The sequence below is a fragment of the Pelodiscus sinensis genome, chromosome 7 (assembly GCF_049634645.1).
Source record: "Pelodiscus sinensis isolate JC-2024 chromosome 7, ASM4963464v1, whole genome shotgun sequence".
NCBI classification, from domain to species: domain Eukaryota; kingdom Metazoa; phylum Chordata; order Testudines; family Trionychidae; genus Pelodiscus; species Pelodiscus sinensis.
In genome coordinates, this window is record NC_134717.1 from 71,651,755 (window position 1) to 71,667,921 (window position 16,167).

At 43.3% G+C, this 16,167-nt stretch overlaps 1 protein-coding gene across 3 annotated transcripts in view; it reads right to left on the reverse strand.

The window, feature by feature from the left end:
- BOLL (boule RNA binding protein) overlaps positions 1–16,167 on the reverse strand; it is a 122,206-nt gene that overhangs the window by 16,706 nt on the left and 89,333 nt on the right. Inside the window, exon 12 of one of the 3 annotated variants that reach the window (XR_012905401.1) lies at positions 7,885–8,020. The exons of 1 other annotated variant lie outside the window; for it this stretch is intronic. Coding sequence is in view for 1 of the 2 variants with exons in the window: in XM_075934263.1 (XP_075790378.1) it covers positions 7,997–8,020 (24 nt within the window). In the remaining variant the exon portion in view is untranslated. Of the gene's footprint in view, positions 1–6,954; positions 8,021–16,167 lie in introns of those variants that run through there. One more of the 3 variants, XM_075934263.1, reaches the window with a different exon arrangement.

The following is a 16,167-nucleotide window of genomic DNA, read 5'->3' on the forward strand; positions in this document are numbered from 1 at the left end:
TGGAATGGACATGCACTTGAAGAAGAATCTTGTTTTTTGTTCTTAGCCCAAAGAAGAATTTTCATTAAAATTTTAGTACATTTCTGTTCAGAAGTTTTGAGACTTAAGATATAAGGTCAGTAAAATTAATGTGTAGGTGTCTGCACAATTTATACATATACAGAAGACTTCTGTTATTTGCTTTTCAGGGAAGTTTTGATAAGATCCTTTCATTTCTGGATGCATTTACCAACTTCATGTTTTCATCACCTAAAAAAACACTGAATTGATTTCTACAGGCTTCCCTTGCTTTGTACACCTAACTGTAACTTAAAATCCAAGTCACATTTGAAAAATATAACTTTAAACCTAGTATACTGATAACTGCTTAAAATCTGCCATAAGAGCAATGAAAAGGCCCATTCTCAAAAACAATCTTTCAAGATGGTTCAAAATGTCCGAGTTGTTTTGGAAAGTCGTCTGAGGCCGGGGAACATACATCATGTGAGTGCCATCACTTTCCCTTCATACAGGGAATGGAGGGGATGGCCTGGAGGGGGCAAGCTGGATGCTCCATATTTGGCCCTTGCTGGCTGCGAATCATGCAGCAATATGTATATGTGGGAGCATGTGCTGTGCCACTCCTAGGTATGTGGCCCCAAGTGGCTGCCACAGAGGACCCTTGGGCTACTGGCCACAGGGTGCCTAGAGAGGCCTGCCATGCTCCTGACTCAGGGTGGCATACCCTTCCTCTACAAGCTACCTCAAAACGGAGGCTCTGGACATGCACACACACATGCATTCAGCAGTACCACACACAGGCATGCCCATAGTCTCATCTCACTCCCACTCCCAGGGACATCTGGGCCCACTGGCCAGAGCACATATGGCCTAGCTCCAAGCACATCGTCTACGACACAGCCGAGAACTTGGCTTGCAGACGGGGACCGGGCTTCAGGCACTGTGTCCCCTGGGATGATGGATCATATCTCTCTGTTCTCCACAGCTGGACCAGTTGCAAGTAGAGGGCGGTCAACACAACCTGGGGACAGCCTCCCAGACCTGAGCCTTCTGCAGACACACCAGTCCCATGGATGAGTGCCAGAGGCAGTACCTGGCAGCACTGCGAGCCCTGCACCACACCATGTAGGGCTGGGACCAGGAAGACATGCAGCTATGGCAGGAGAGCTGGTGGGAGCTGCTTGTGCAGGACTGCTCCCTGTGCAATGATGTGCACTTGCTTGTGCAAAGCATGCTGCCTTCTCCCACTCCAGCCTCTGCTCCATCTCCTGCTGTCACTCCTCCTCCTGCCCCCACTTCCTCTCCCCCTCCTACCTCCATCCCCTTTCCACCCTCCTGTGGATGCCAAGGCCCCCGCACCCACGGCTGTGGGATCCACACAGCTTGGCGCCACTCCCAGCCTGAGCCCTGAGCCCCTCTTCCTTCCAGCTCCCTCTTCCCTCCTCCAGGTTTTCAACACCCCTGTTCTTCCACCCTCTCTCCTCTCCTCTCCCAGGTTTTTTCCCCAGTCTCATCCCTCTTTCTTTGACCCCACAGTTATGAACAACACAGTGTTTAGTTTTGCCAAAAAAAAAGTGTCTTTATTTTTTCATCAGTAAAGGAGGTAAGGGGGAAGGGAGAGGTAAGTGGAGGGATGGCAGAGAGGGGTGAAACAGAAACCCCCAGTGGGGCGGCCCAAGGGAAAGTGTCACTGGTCTCCCGGGGAGAAGCTCTCCCTCAGGGCCTCCTAGATGCGCACAGCCCCCGAATGGGCCTGCTGGATGGCAGCCTAAACAATCAGCCTCCACCCCGCACTCTGGCAGGAAGACCTCCCCCTTCCTTTTGCACGTTGTGCAGAACACAGCATGCAGCCACCACATGTGAGATGATGTGCTCCCCAAGGTCTAGGCAGGTAAGGAGACATCTAAAATTCGCCTTCAAGCAGCTGAAGGCACCATTGACCACCATGTGGGCTCTGCTCAGCCTGACATTAAATGCTTGTCATGAAGGGTTGAGGTGACTGGTATATGGCTTCATGAGCCAGGGCTGCAGGGGATGCATCCCCCACCAGCTCAACTGGCATATCCACGCCCCCAACCCTGATGCTGCAATCAGGAAAAAAAGTTCTAGCTTGTAGATTGCGGAACACGCTCGAGTTCCTGAAGACATATGCATTGTGTACTTTCCCTGACCACCCAACATATATGTCCGTGAACTGGCTCCAGTGGTCAGTCACGGCCTGCAGGACCACCGAAAAGTATCCCCTGTGGATTGTAGCTTCATGCCCAGTGGTCTGAGGCACGGATAGGGATGTGGGTCCTGTTGATAGCACCCCCTGCAGCTGGGGAAGCCCAGGGTGCCAAATCCCTTGATGACGGTGTCCACATCTGCCAGGTGGATGACTCTGCACAGCAGGATGCTGTTGATGGCTCATACCACCCTCAGAAGGAGACAAAGAAACCAAGAATCATAGGGATGCCAGGGTGCCTCCGAATTTCCCCCACTCTCCCTTCCTAGTTTCACTCCCCATCAGCAACCCCCTCCAATGACTGCAACCCCTGGCAGGGCTTTGTGAGGGAGGGACAGAACAAACCCTCCCAGGGATGGGGCTTGCACCACCCCCACTCTCTCTCCCCCTTTCCCTAGGGAAGCCCATTCCATGCTTGCACCCCCCTCCTGGGACAACAGACTGAGAATGCCATACCTGCATGATCAGGGCCCCAATGGTCGATCTCCCCATGCTGAAGTGGTTCCCCAAGGATCGGCAGCTGTCCGGTGTGAGAGCTTCCAGAGGGCAATGGGCTTCTGAAGGGGAATGGAGGGCCTCATGTGCATGTCCCATTGTCTCAGGGCAGAGGAAAGCCACTCTCAGAGCTTGAGGAAGGTGTCCTTTATTCTGAAGCCACTGTTAGTGTCTCTACTGCTCCAGAACGATGTGGTCTGCATTGGTGTCCAAACAGCAGACGGGGAGGGGCACGGCGTCCAGGCCATGGCAGGCAGCCTCTAGCTGCTGGAGCTGCTCCCCCACATACCCACGGAGGGTCTGCCACAAGGGCTGGGGGTTGGGTTCATGCAGAGCCTGGGAGGCAGCCTGCAGAAAGTGCTGCAACAGGTGAAGACTGCCCGGAGGCAGCTCTGGCTCTACAGCAGAGAGTGCTATGGTGTCTTGAATCAGGGCAACGAGAGCAAGAAGAGAAAATGCTTTGCTGTCCCTCAGAGAAATAGGCAAGCAAGCCGGGAAACCTGAGAAACTGCTGTCCAGGGGGGTCCCTTTAAGCACGAGCCTCATATAGCCTCAAGCAGCAGCCACACAAAGCAGCTACTGACCTGATGCCCTGCCTGAACTGGTTCCGGGTGGCCTTAAATACGATTCAGCGTCCAGTGTGGATGCACTATTCTGAAATAGCTAAGTGCTATTTCAAATTGCATTTTGTGAGTAGATGTGCTATTTTGAAATAAGCTATTCCGGAAAAATCTCTTCCAGAATAGCTTATTCTGAAATAACGCTGCTGTGTAGACGTAGCCCTATTGACTTCAACAGCAGTAACTGTTTTCAGCAAATTAAGCTATTTTATATGGCAGTTCCCTTTGCTAAAATGTAACTTTTCCAACATCAATATAACATTTATCTAGCAAAATATTTTTCCCTTTCTCTCACACGTGTTGAAAATCTTTAAACAGTGCTTTCATAGACAGAGATATATTAACAAAATATAAAACCAAACAGGGTTGACTTGTGCCTCGGCAGGGTGCTGAGAGGCAGTGGGGCATGTGAGGGCACCCCATTTAGCAATTAAAATTTTAGCAGCTGCACAGGGGGGCAGCGCACCTCCTGCATGCTACCACAAGTCACTTATGCATCCAAAGCCTATGCTGAAAGAACATTATTAAGATTGCAAAGTAAAGCACTCTAAAGTTAGGCAATGAAAAATTGCTTTTTGAACTTAATTCAGCCCTCTTGTGCATTTGTATTAGTATGCAGTCTTTAACTGGATGATCTCTAGACTGACCAGAGAAAAACAATTCTGTTTTGTGACAACTTTGAGATTACAAAATTTGAGTTTGTTCAGCACCGGAATGGAAATTAAAAAAAAAAAGTAATGTTATTGAAAAACAGTATGCAGATGAAAATGGTCCAGTTTTTTATTTGGGTGTCTCTTTCTCTGACCCTCATCACAGAGTTCACCCTGGATCTCAGAAATCTTACCATAGAGAACTCCAGTGAAATAAATACATGTCTGCAGAACATTTTAGCCACTTAAAGTGCTTTTTTTTTTCGAAAATGTTCCATTGAAATGTTACAACCAGATCTAATATCCTACTATTTTTTTCTATATGTCCATATCATTCGATGCACAGAATTGACTATGCTAATTCAAATATTTTGTTTTCTCTTTGTTTAATGTTTGGTCCCATGCATTATTTATGGAATAGTATCCAAATCCTTCTCTGAAGATAGAATTATTAAATTCCATATACACTATTTTATGGCAATCATCACAATAGTCCCTAGGTACTATTGGGGGAGAGATAGCTCAGTGGTTTGAACGTTGGCCTGCTAAACCCAGAGTTGCGAAAGAGGAGGGTTTTCCAAAATCTGACCCAGTGTAGATGGGCCAAGTTTCAGAAAAGCCTCTTCTGACAAAACTATTGGAAAAAGGTACGCAATTTGCAGAGTGCAATTTGAATACTTTTTTTCTGGTAAAACATTGAAGTCTAGATCTAGCCTGTCTTCTCATCCCAAACCCACCCCCTTTTCCAGCAAGCCCTTCTCTATCCTAATCTAGTTCCAAGCCCCACAGTCACTTTGCCCAGCCACTCCCAATTCCATCCTAACTGCTCTAGACCCTTACTCTTTTGGCCCAACTAGTCAAATCCCCCCCTTCTAGCTCCTCATCTGATCTTTCAAACCTCACTTCAGCCTATTGTGTCCACCTCATCCACATTCCTCATCTCCCAGTCCCAGTCTCTATCCCTGGGCTTCTTGTCCAATCTCAGTATTATTGTTCCTCCCTTGTCCCAGTCTCTCTGCCCAGGGTGTTTCCATTCTCTTCCATTACACCCTTTTTCAATTCCTACCTCACCTCTTTCTCTCTAATCCACCAGTTTTCAAGTTCAGTCTCCCGCTCCAGCTTTTTATCCCCACCTTCTGCCTCCCCATCATCCTCCATTCCTAGTCAGGTCTCCTTGGCCGGAAGGTCACAGTCTCTACTCCCAGTTCCAATTCCTGGTCTATTCCTAATGTCCCTCTTTTCCTTTTTACTCTCAAGTCTCCATCTTTCACCTCACCCCCAGGTTTCTTGTCACAATATACACCCACCCAGTCCATCCTTTCCTCTCAAGGCTATGGAATCAGGCATCTTTCTTCTCCTATGCTGTCTGAGTGCAACAGGGGATAAGTTGAAGCATAGAAGAGAGTCTCTCTACAATCTCTATTTACCGGTAGGTGCCCAGATCTGGCATAGCCTACAGCAAACCAGAACAGCAATTGCAGTAAAAATGCTTGTTCAGGCCTGGGTAGGAGCATGCACAGTGTGGACAGAATCTTTGTGGAATCTGGCTGCTAAAATCTAAGGCTCTCTCTATACCATGGACTTTACAGATGCACAGATGCACCACTGCATCTGTGCTGCTGCAAGGTCTCCTGTGTAGCCACTCAATGCTGGCATGAGAGAGTTCTCCCACTGGCATAATTATACTACCCCCAAAGAGTGGTTGTAGGTATGTCAGCAGGAGACATTCCCACCAACATAGTGCTTTCCCCGCTGATGTTTTTGTCAGTGAAACTTTTGGTGGTCGGGATTGTGGGTTTTTTCACTCCCCATGGAAGTTTTGCCAACAAAAGTAGAGGTCCACATAGCCTAAGTTTCTACTGAGAATGTGTGAAGTGCAATTTTTCAAAAATTAATAATTAGGCCAAATTTTCGGGTGGATTTTAATGGGAAGGCAAACGGCAAATGCCTAACAGAAAAGCCATTTTGTGTGCCAAATTAAGTCCCTTTTGCAAAGAATGGGGGGCACAAAAGATTTTTCTAAGAAAAGGTCATCAAACAACCAAACAATGCATTCTATAGATGCATTGCTGGAGAACACTGAATTGTTCTGGTTGAAATTTTTCAAAAACGTTCAGTCTGAGCCAGACGCCTGTCATGGAAAATTTCAGCTCAAATGGTTAAAGTTTAGAAAAGGTATAATCAACTGAACACAGGGTCTTATAATGGAAAGTGTTAGGCAAACTTAAGGATAGGGTGCATAGTTGATATTTGTATTTTTGTTGACAAACAGAAGCAAATTTATTGAGAAAGATGCTATGCCATTTGTGTAAATGTATCAGAATATGGCTTTACACGACAGAGTTTATGCATAGAATTTCAACTTTCATGCTATTGCTAAGAAAGCTTTTCCAACTAGACAATAATAAGTAAACTGCAAACTGATGTCTTTCATCACAAGACACAAAAATGTAGATGAGTCAACCTGTTAGCTGATTATACTAAGGAAGGACAATATAGTTACATTAAGATGAATTACTATTAATTAGGACTGTAGCCACTGAAAAATTTACATTGCAATTTAACTCAAAATTGCTACATGCAAACTCATTTTCAATATTATTTTGTAGTGTTAATATTCATCTATACGTGTATGCAAAACTGAGCTATCTTATATATACAGTTTCTGATGGTAAATATTATCCAATAAAACCATATAAATCTAGTTTTCACAGTTCAGAGTTTTAAAAATAAACACAGTAAATAACCAATTTTAGCTATTTTGAAATTTATCAGAGATTATGGCCCCATCTTAATTGTTGAGATGTTAAATAATTAATCAACAGATAGATGGATTTGAAAAATTGTATTTGTCATCATATACCTTTCTCTGTTAAGTGAAAGAGCATTCTGAGAGTTGAAAATAACTATAAGAAAAAGTGTACTAAAATGGTTTGGAAACTATTTTTAATTATTTAGACATTTTAGATATTTTTAACCAATAGAACCCAAAACACGTGTCTTGGAAACCGGCATAAACTAAATACAGTATTTCAGAAAAAAATAAACATTGGACCCTCTACATATAAGCAAGTCCCTTTGTCTATCGTTAGTAAAGCAATACATACTATTACAAAATGTTGTACATTTATGTATTTAAAATTGTAGAAAAACTATATGATAGTGTATCATTTGAAAAACAGTCTATGACTTCATGCTTAACTGCTACCACAATTTATAACCATATAAGGGAGAAGAGTTAGTTTTCCTTTGATAGTTAATGATTTTTCAGTGTTCAAGTTGTTATTCTATTAAGTTTTTTTATAAAAATTCCTAGATGTAAAAAAAAAAGAAGAAAGAAACAGCTTCCTTGTCAAAATAAAGAGTATGGTTGTATACTTGCAACTGAATATATGATACCAGTGCATGAAATAATATTAAAAACTATAGATGGGGACTGAAAATAGGATGAAAAGAGAAGTGGACAGAGCGATTGCTAATAAAGGAAAAGAGAAACAGGACGTCAAAAGTTTTAAATAAATTGAATACATTGGCACTAAAGTTGGCTCATATTTAAAATTTTCAACTTAAAGAAGAGGCTTCAAAAATATCACAATACTGAAAATAAATCACACTTTTAGGAAAAAATAACTCAAAACACGTTCAGAATCCTGGGAAGTTAGAGTTGGAAGAACATACTAGTGGAAGAAAAATACACAAGACTTTCTGAAGGATGAATGATATGGACTGAATAAAACTTTTATAAAAATGGACACTGCTTCTGATTAATAAAGAAATTGACACAAACATAGAGCAGATAACTAGAGAATCTTGCAAATTGGGTTGGTTATACTTTGGCACACTTGACATCTAACTGGTTTGCAACGTTCAGGTATTGCAAGAATGAACTGACCCTAATTTCACAATGGGAAGCTGCTAGCTGGTTCGTTGAAGATGGATCTTGGCCACACGGGGAGGACTGCACAAGAAAATCAGTACATCTGGACTAGAGCTGCCCAAATGGCTTAATAATGAATGCTCCACAATGTCTGTCAAGTAAAGAGAGAGAATATACAGATCAGAAAAAATGGAGAGAAAAACTAAGTTGAAATGAGAGCAGACTACAAACAGAGAAAAAGAATAGGTGGTAAAGAGAGTGCAGAAGGAAACAACATATGGAGAGATTGAAAATAATTTCCCTGAACCAACACATATCAATATGAAATTCATCAAAATTACTCAATGGAGTTCAAATAATATTTTTGTTCTACAGATTGAGACAAGCAGATTGGATGGGGAGAAAGAACTCAGAAGTTCTGCTCCCATTGTTGTGAAAGACTAATTGTGTAACCTTAAGCAAGACATTTATCTTCACAGTTTTCTCGCCTACAAAACAAGTATAATACTAACATCAAAAGTATGTTGCGAGGCTTGAATTAAGTACTTAGAAGTTTCTAGTAAAATGTGTTTTAAAAGTGCCAAGTATTGTATTAATGGCTATTGCTTTTTTCACAATGCCTATCCATGACTTTACCTTCAAAAATCCCACAATGAAATTGTAGCTCTAATTATATTATTATTAACTATAAATAACACATTTTGGTTCATTGTGGGGGTGTTAATTACGAGCTCTGGAAGTATGAATTCAAATGGATTCAAAGAACAAACATGCCTGAAAGGTCAAGGTATGAGGAAAACTAATGGTTATAGGCACCAAACAATATAAGCATTTACATGATCATAAATGTATTTAGTATACATGATTCCTCTTGAGTAGAGTGTTTCGACATCTTTATTGTACTAGCACTGGATTTTGTTTTTCCATAATAATAATATATTGCTACTGCTATACTCTTATTATTGGAGCATGGCATTATTATCCATAGAGATTCTATAGAACATTTTGACTCATTTAATATTTTTACTTCATTTGATTTTACATTGTCTTCCATGTATAATGCCACTCCCCCACAAGCACAACCTGTTCTATCCTTCCAATATATTTTGTACCCTGGTATGACTGTGTCCCATTGATTGTCCTCATTCCACCAAGTTTCCGTGATGCTTATTATATCAATATCCTCCTTTAAAACTAGGCACTCTAGTTCACCTATTTTACTATTTAGACTTCTATTTAGCACTTTAATAATTTGTCACTATTTATCTGTCTCCCATTTCTTGATGTGTTAGACCCTTTTTCATTTGATTGTGTCTCATCTTATTTGACCCATACTTCCATCCTCTCCTCTTGACTAGAACATACAGCATCTCTATTAACAGAACCTCCCCTATTAGATGTCTCGGTCCAATCCATGTGCTTCTCCGTACCAGTTGGTTTTCCCCGAGGTCTTAGTTTAAAAACTGCTCTACAACCTTTTTAATGTTAAGTGCCAGCAGTCTGGTTCCATTTTGGTTTAGGTGGAGCCCATCCTTCCTGTACAGGCTCCCCCTATCCCAAAAGTTTCCGCAGTTCCTAATAAATCTACACCCCTCCTCTCTACACCATCATCTCATCCACGTATTGAGACTCTGAAGCTCTGCCTGCCTATCTGGTCCTGCACCTGGAACAGGAAGCATTTCAGAGAACGCTACCATAGACACCCTGGATTTCAATCTCTTTCCTAGTAGCCTAAATTTGGCCTCCAGAATCTCTCTCCTACCCTTCCCTATGTCATTGATACCTACATGTACCACGACCACCAGCTCCTCCTCAGGTCTATCTAGATGTCTTGAGAGATCTGCAACCTTCGCACCAGGAAGGCAAGTCACCATACGGCTCTCCCAGTCATCATAAACCCAGTTATCTATGATTCTAATGATTGAATCCTCCATTACTAATACCTGCCTTTTACTAAGACTAGAGTTCCCTCCCCCCGAGATGTATCCTCAGTGCGAGAGGATACCACAACATTCTCTGGAAGGAAGGTCCCAACTATGGGATCATTTCCTTCTGCTCCAGTTGACTGTTCTCCTTCCCTGAGCTTATCATCCTCCTTAACAGCACAGCGGCTGTCTGACCGGAGGTGGGACAGTTCTGCAGCATCCCAGAAAGCCTCATCTACATACCTCTCAGCCTCCCTTAGCTCCTCCAAGTCAAACACCCAGGCCTCCAAAGCCCGTACGCAGTCTCTGAGGGCCAAGAGCTCTTGTGCCAAATGCACAGATACGCAATCTGCCCACAGGGCAGGTAATCATACATGCTACACTGAGTGCAATAAACAGGAACACCTCCACTCTGCTGCTGGGCTTCTGCCTGCATTCTCTCCTACAGCTACTTAAGTTATTGATAGGGTTTTTATTTAAATCAGAAAGTTTTGTTTTTAGTTTAATTTAAAAGTTTTAAAGAATGGCAAGTGTACCTCCCAGTCTTCCAACTCCCCTTCGAAACTCCCTGTTAGCTGCCCCTGTTCACAAAGCTCCCTGGGTCACTTACTCACGGGCTTTATAAAGCCTTGGCCTTCCTGATAGCCCCACCTCCTGACTAAGGCACAACCAATGAATAGAAGGTTCTAGATTTCAAATCCTTGTTAAGAAGCTCACAGCTTCCAAGTGTCGGCCGCAGCACATGGTCCTTCAAACAAACAGTCTTGTGCTAGTTAGGTCCTTTTAGTAGGCCGTCATCCAGGTATGGGAAGATGGTCATTCCCATTCTGCAAAGATGTGCTGCCACCAATGCTAGGACTTTGGAGAAGACTCGTGGGTCCATAGAGAGCCCGAATGGGAATAGCAAGTGGTAATGGATAGCAAACCAAAGGTAACTGCTGTGTGCAGGGTGTATAGAAATACGAAAGTATGCATCCTGTAGGTCTAGGGTAGAAAGCCAGTCTTCCTTCTCCATGACAAGGATTATAGTGGTTAGAGTCACCATCTTGAAATGCTGCATGTGAATGAACCAGTTGAGGTTGCGCAAGCTGAGTATGGGCCTCCATCCATCTGTTTTCTTGGTTGTAAGAAAATAATGGGACTAGAACCCTTTGCTCCTGTGCTTTTGGCGTACACATTCTATTACTTCCAATTGCAGGTGGTTCAGTTTCTGCATGAGAGCAACTTTGTGAGAGAGTTCCCGGAAGAGGGATGGTGAGAGAGGTGGGTAGGTGGGGTATTACATGAAAGGGGATATAGTAACCAGTTCATACAATCTCTAGCACTCATCTGTCCATGGTGATGTTGTTGCATGCTTGATAAAAGAAGGCTAGCCTGTTCCCAAATGGTGTGGAGAAGCTTAGATGTTGCCGTGGAGAAATCAGGGCTGTCTGACCTTTGACCAACCCTTCAAAAGGTTTGACATGAAGTTGAAGGTTGAGCAGCTGGTTGTCTGCTACTATTCTAATGCTTTCAATGCTTATTATCATAAAGCCTCTGCAGCTGTGTGAATGGAGTTGGTTTGTATCTCTGGCTGAAAAATCTGCATTGTTTTCTTTTTGTCACAGATACATGGGTACCAAGAATTTTAAGAGTGGACAGAGAGTCCTTCAGAGTATAGAGGGATGCATCATTGGATTTGGCAAAAAGCTCTGACCCTTCAAAAGGGCAAGTCTTTCATTGCAGCCTAGACATCACTGGGAAACCCGGACAGTTGTAGCCAAGAAGCCCATTACATGGCAACTGAAGCAGAAATGGAACAAGCTGCTGTGTCGGCATGAGAGATGAGCGCCTCGTCACTGACATTAGCCTTAAATCAATCTGATTTATTGTCTGGCAAGTGTTCAATAAAAAATATCTTTTGGTTAAAGTCATTGTGGGTGTATTTCGCCAGAAACACTGCATAATTAGCAATGTTTAACTGAAGAGTAGGGGTATGTCTACACTGCCACCCTAGTTCAAACTAGGGTGGCTAATGTAGACATTCGAGGTTGCAAATGAAGCCCGGGATTTAAATATCCCGGGCTTCATTTGCATCTTGCCGGGCGCCGCCATTTTTAAATCCCCGTTAGTGCGGACTCCGTGCCTGCAGCTACACGTGGCACGTACCATTAGTGCCAAAAAGAGGTAGTGCTGGCACTGAGGTTACTAGCAGATCTGCATTGGTCATGACAGCCTGTGATACTGGAATACTTGGTGCGGGCATCGATACTAAAGGGAGTTGAGTCACTGAACACTGTGCCAGTAGTGCCAAATGTTTGCTCTGTACTGACAGTATGGTAGGTGGCAGCATGGAGGTGCTCAGTGCCAATGTTGCATGCAGTTTTGTCGCTGCCAGTGCCAAAGGGACTTTGGCTGGTGCTAATGTAGTAGTCTTGGAATTAGGTTGGGCCAGTGCCTTAGAGCTGGTTTGTGCCTTGTCTTTTGTATCTCAGGCCTTCTCGATGCTGGACTTGCCTGGGGTCTCACAGTCCAGTACCTTGGGTGCTGCCAGTGCTGGGGCTGATTTCTTTGTGAGAGTGTTTCTTCATGGGGGAATCAGCATGAGAAGATGAATGGGAGCATTTTTTGGAGGACTGTACTAATACAGAGTCCTTTGAGCTCAACTGTGAGAATGCTGTACTCTCTGACACCGCCAAAGAAGAAGGTTGTCTTGGCGCTGTGGTATGCTCTTGGTCCAATGCTGGGCGAACAGACTTTTCCAGGAGCATCATCTTTAGTTGAAGCTCCCTAGCCTTCCTGGTTCTTGTAGAGAGGGCACTGATTAGTAGAATGTGACTCACCTAAGCAATGAATGCACTGAGAGTGTCTGTCTGAAATAGGCAAACAACCTAAAAGCCACACACCTTTTAAAACCTGGAGAACCAGGCATGTCTGTTAAATGGGTCACTGTTAAAGGGGGAAACAAGAAAAATTCAACTTTTTTAAACAATAAAAAACTACTAACTTTGCTATGAACTAAGAACAAGTAACTATCTAATTTCACTAACTGACTACAAATCTATGAGGGTGACTGCTGGGTTCTGACTGACACCAATGGCAGTACAAAAGGAACTGAAGTTGATTGGCTGTGCATGTGGAGTAGCTGCTCAAAACAGCCACATGCTGGCTGCCCAACCTGTGCAGCCTGCCGAGGGCACAGCTACAGGTTGACACTCTGTAATCCGCACTTCCCAAGTTTGGCAACACCCCTGGTCCGGCATTTTCAGGGTGACTCAGGAGCATTGTCAGACTAGGACAGGTGAAACACAGAGTACCTGGGTGCAGTGCAGCTGCTGGGAAGAGTGCCTGGTTGCACCGGGATCCTGGATGGAGCTCTAAACATTTAGCTGCTAGGGAAAGCTTCAGGCACACGGCTGCTGAAGAGAGCCCCAGTGGCTGCTGGGCTGAGCATGGAGTCCCCTCTCTCAGGTGGCAGCAAAGCCGCTGTGTGTGTGTGTGTGTGTGTGTGTGTGTGTGTGTGTGTGTGTGTGTGTGTGTGTGTGAGAGAGAGAGAGAGAGAGAGAGAGAGAGAGAGAGAGAGAGAGAGAGAGAGAGAGAGAGAGAGAAAGTGGAGCCACCCCTCCCATGGGGAGAGCAGGGATACAAGGAGGAAAAGTGGAGACCGCAGTACATTGACCTCCCTGGTCCAGGATCAGTCAGGTCCAAAGGGACCTCCCAGGGAAGTTCAACCTGTAATATAATTCACCAACTAGAAGTGCAGTGATGCTCAAACACCTATGGTAGAGCACCCACAGGGACACTCCTCAAAAGACAATTATGGCATGCTCACTCCCAGCAAGCTTTTAAAAAGTGGGGACACATGACCCCTCCCTCCCCCTGCTTTTTAAATGGCCTTTGCTCCTCCCACACCAGTGCATATTCCTGCAAGGTTAAAAAAAATCAAAGCCATTTAAAAACAAAAGTAGGTGGCAACCTCAATGTTATGAACAACATGAATTCGAACTGTGGATAGAAGCCCAGAAGCTGATCCACGGATAAACTAAACTAATTGTGACTGGACTACATTCAGTTCTGGGCTCCTAATTAGCAGAAAGATATTGAGAAAATGGAGACAGAGTTAAGAGACTAGCTATAAAATATTGAGGGGATGAAAATAATTACTTATAAGGATATATTAGGAGAGTTACCTTTGTTATAACTCTTGACTCAATTCTAACAGATAAAAAAATCCAAATGCTTAGAAGTATTCTATGGAAATTGCTAAGAAGTGTAACAGTGCCTTGGTTCAATCCTATACAAAGCTAAAAATATAACTGCAGTGCATTAAAAAAAAACCCACTGTCTTAGAACAATCCCTGGCAGTAAAAAAATCAACACCCTTTAAAAAAAAACAGAAAAAATGCCTTCCATTGATAGCAAAAATGACATAACTTGCAAGATGAAAAGTTCCTGGAAAGAACTTACTAGTCATAATAAAGAGTGTCTACATCAGTGTTAAAAATGACCCCCCCCCCTCGCCCCAAACAACATATGGTTAAAGACACTAGCACTTGTTATTCTTATTATGCACATATGTCTCCATCTGGGACACCTATCTCATTTAGAATAAAGCCTAACAGCTGAAGCTTTATTCTAGATACTAACCTTTACAGAGAATAATTTTTATTAAAGCAGATGAATGTAATGGAATGGACTGTTTTTATGGATAGGAAAAAGTAAAATATGCTTCATTTCTGCACTATAAGATCACAGGAGTAATTTTTAAAGCTTCTGTACACATGTAAAATGGAAAGTAAACTGGTTACTATGATCACCATGATACTTCATGGTAAGGAGCATTACATGATTGTTCAGGATTTAGAAAGTTTCACACTTCAATTTACTTCACCTATACCAATAAAATTGATGAACATGCTTAATATGTATAAAATATAAAAGCAGGGCTGTCAAGCGATTAAAAAAATTAATCATGATTAATCGTGTGATTAATCGCATGCACCTTCCCTTTGAAACTCTGCGGTGGTGTTTCAATGGGGCAGCACTGCATGGAGCCCGGGATCAGCTAGAGTCCTCAGCTGACCCCAGGCTCCATGCAGTGCTGTTCCTTCGAAGCACTGCGGCGGCGTTTCCAAAGGGCAGGGCAGCATTAACACCTGCAATTAATGTATTAAAAAAATAATGAATTAATCCTGTCCTGCGTTAACGGAGGTTAATTGACAGCCCTAAAAAAAAGTGCTATGAAGATGAGCTACAGAAAGGAAAAGGGAGAAGTTTCCTGACTCTATGAATAATTCCTATGGGTAGTACTCTTCAAAGATTCATACTCAACTTTTGACTTTTTATTTTAGCCCCCTAATTTTAATTCAAAACTTCATTTTGCATTAAATGAAGTGCCCATCTGCTCAATCATGTAGTTCAGGGCAAAGGGTCCCCACACAAGACATTGCTGCACATCAATCATCTGGAGCTCAGAGCAGTGAGAAACGTCTGTGTACACTTCGCTCCCAAAATTTCCAACTGCACAGTCAGGTTCCTGATGGACAATATCTCCACAAAATTTCACATAGACAAGGCGGCAGACATTCTCGTTCCCTATGCACAGAAATCATCCACTTGTGGAACTGGTGCATCTGCAATCAGATTCCACTCATGGCACCATACTTTACTCGGAATCAGCCATACCACTGTGGACAATTTGAGACGCAATTTCTCCATGGATCATGAGTGGGAACTGAATCCGAAGGTCATATCTGCAATCTTCTCCTGAAGGGGTTGGCTGCCTTAGATCTCTTTGCTTCCTACCTTGTAAATCAAGTTAAGTTCCAATCCTTCCCTGTGTATTTGGCTTGTGGAATTGGCCTGAAACAACATGATAACTTGGAGATCCATTGATGAGTATTCAGGCAGATTAAAGTGTTCTTCAACAGGTTTTTGTGTATCCCTTTTCGGATATCTGGTTTGTGTCCATTAATTCTTTCCTGTAGAGACTGTCCAGTTTGGCCAACAAGGTAGCGGGGCATTGTTGGCATTTGATAGCGTAGATCACATTAGTGGATATGCAGTTAAATAAGCCTCTGATTTGGTGGTTGGGTCCAGTGATGAACTTGCTAGTGTAGATGTATGGGCAGAGTTGGCACCAGGGCTGATTGCAGAGGTGGGTTCTTGGATGATTATGATTATGATAGAGGTGTGTTGCGTTGTTACTGGAAAGGATTTATTTGAGGTTGGGGGTTGTCTGAAGGCGAGGATTGGCCTTTCCCCCAAGGCCTCTGAGACTGAAGGGTCATTTTCCAGGATAGGTTGTAGATTGTTGATAAATTGTGGACTACAGGTGATGACAAGTGGAATTCTGTTGTTTTCTCTTTTGGGCCTGTCTTGAAGTAGTTCATGC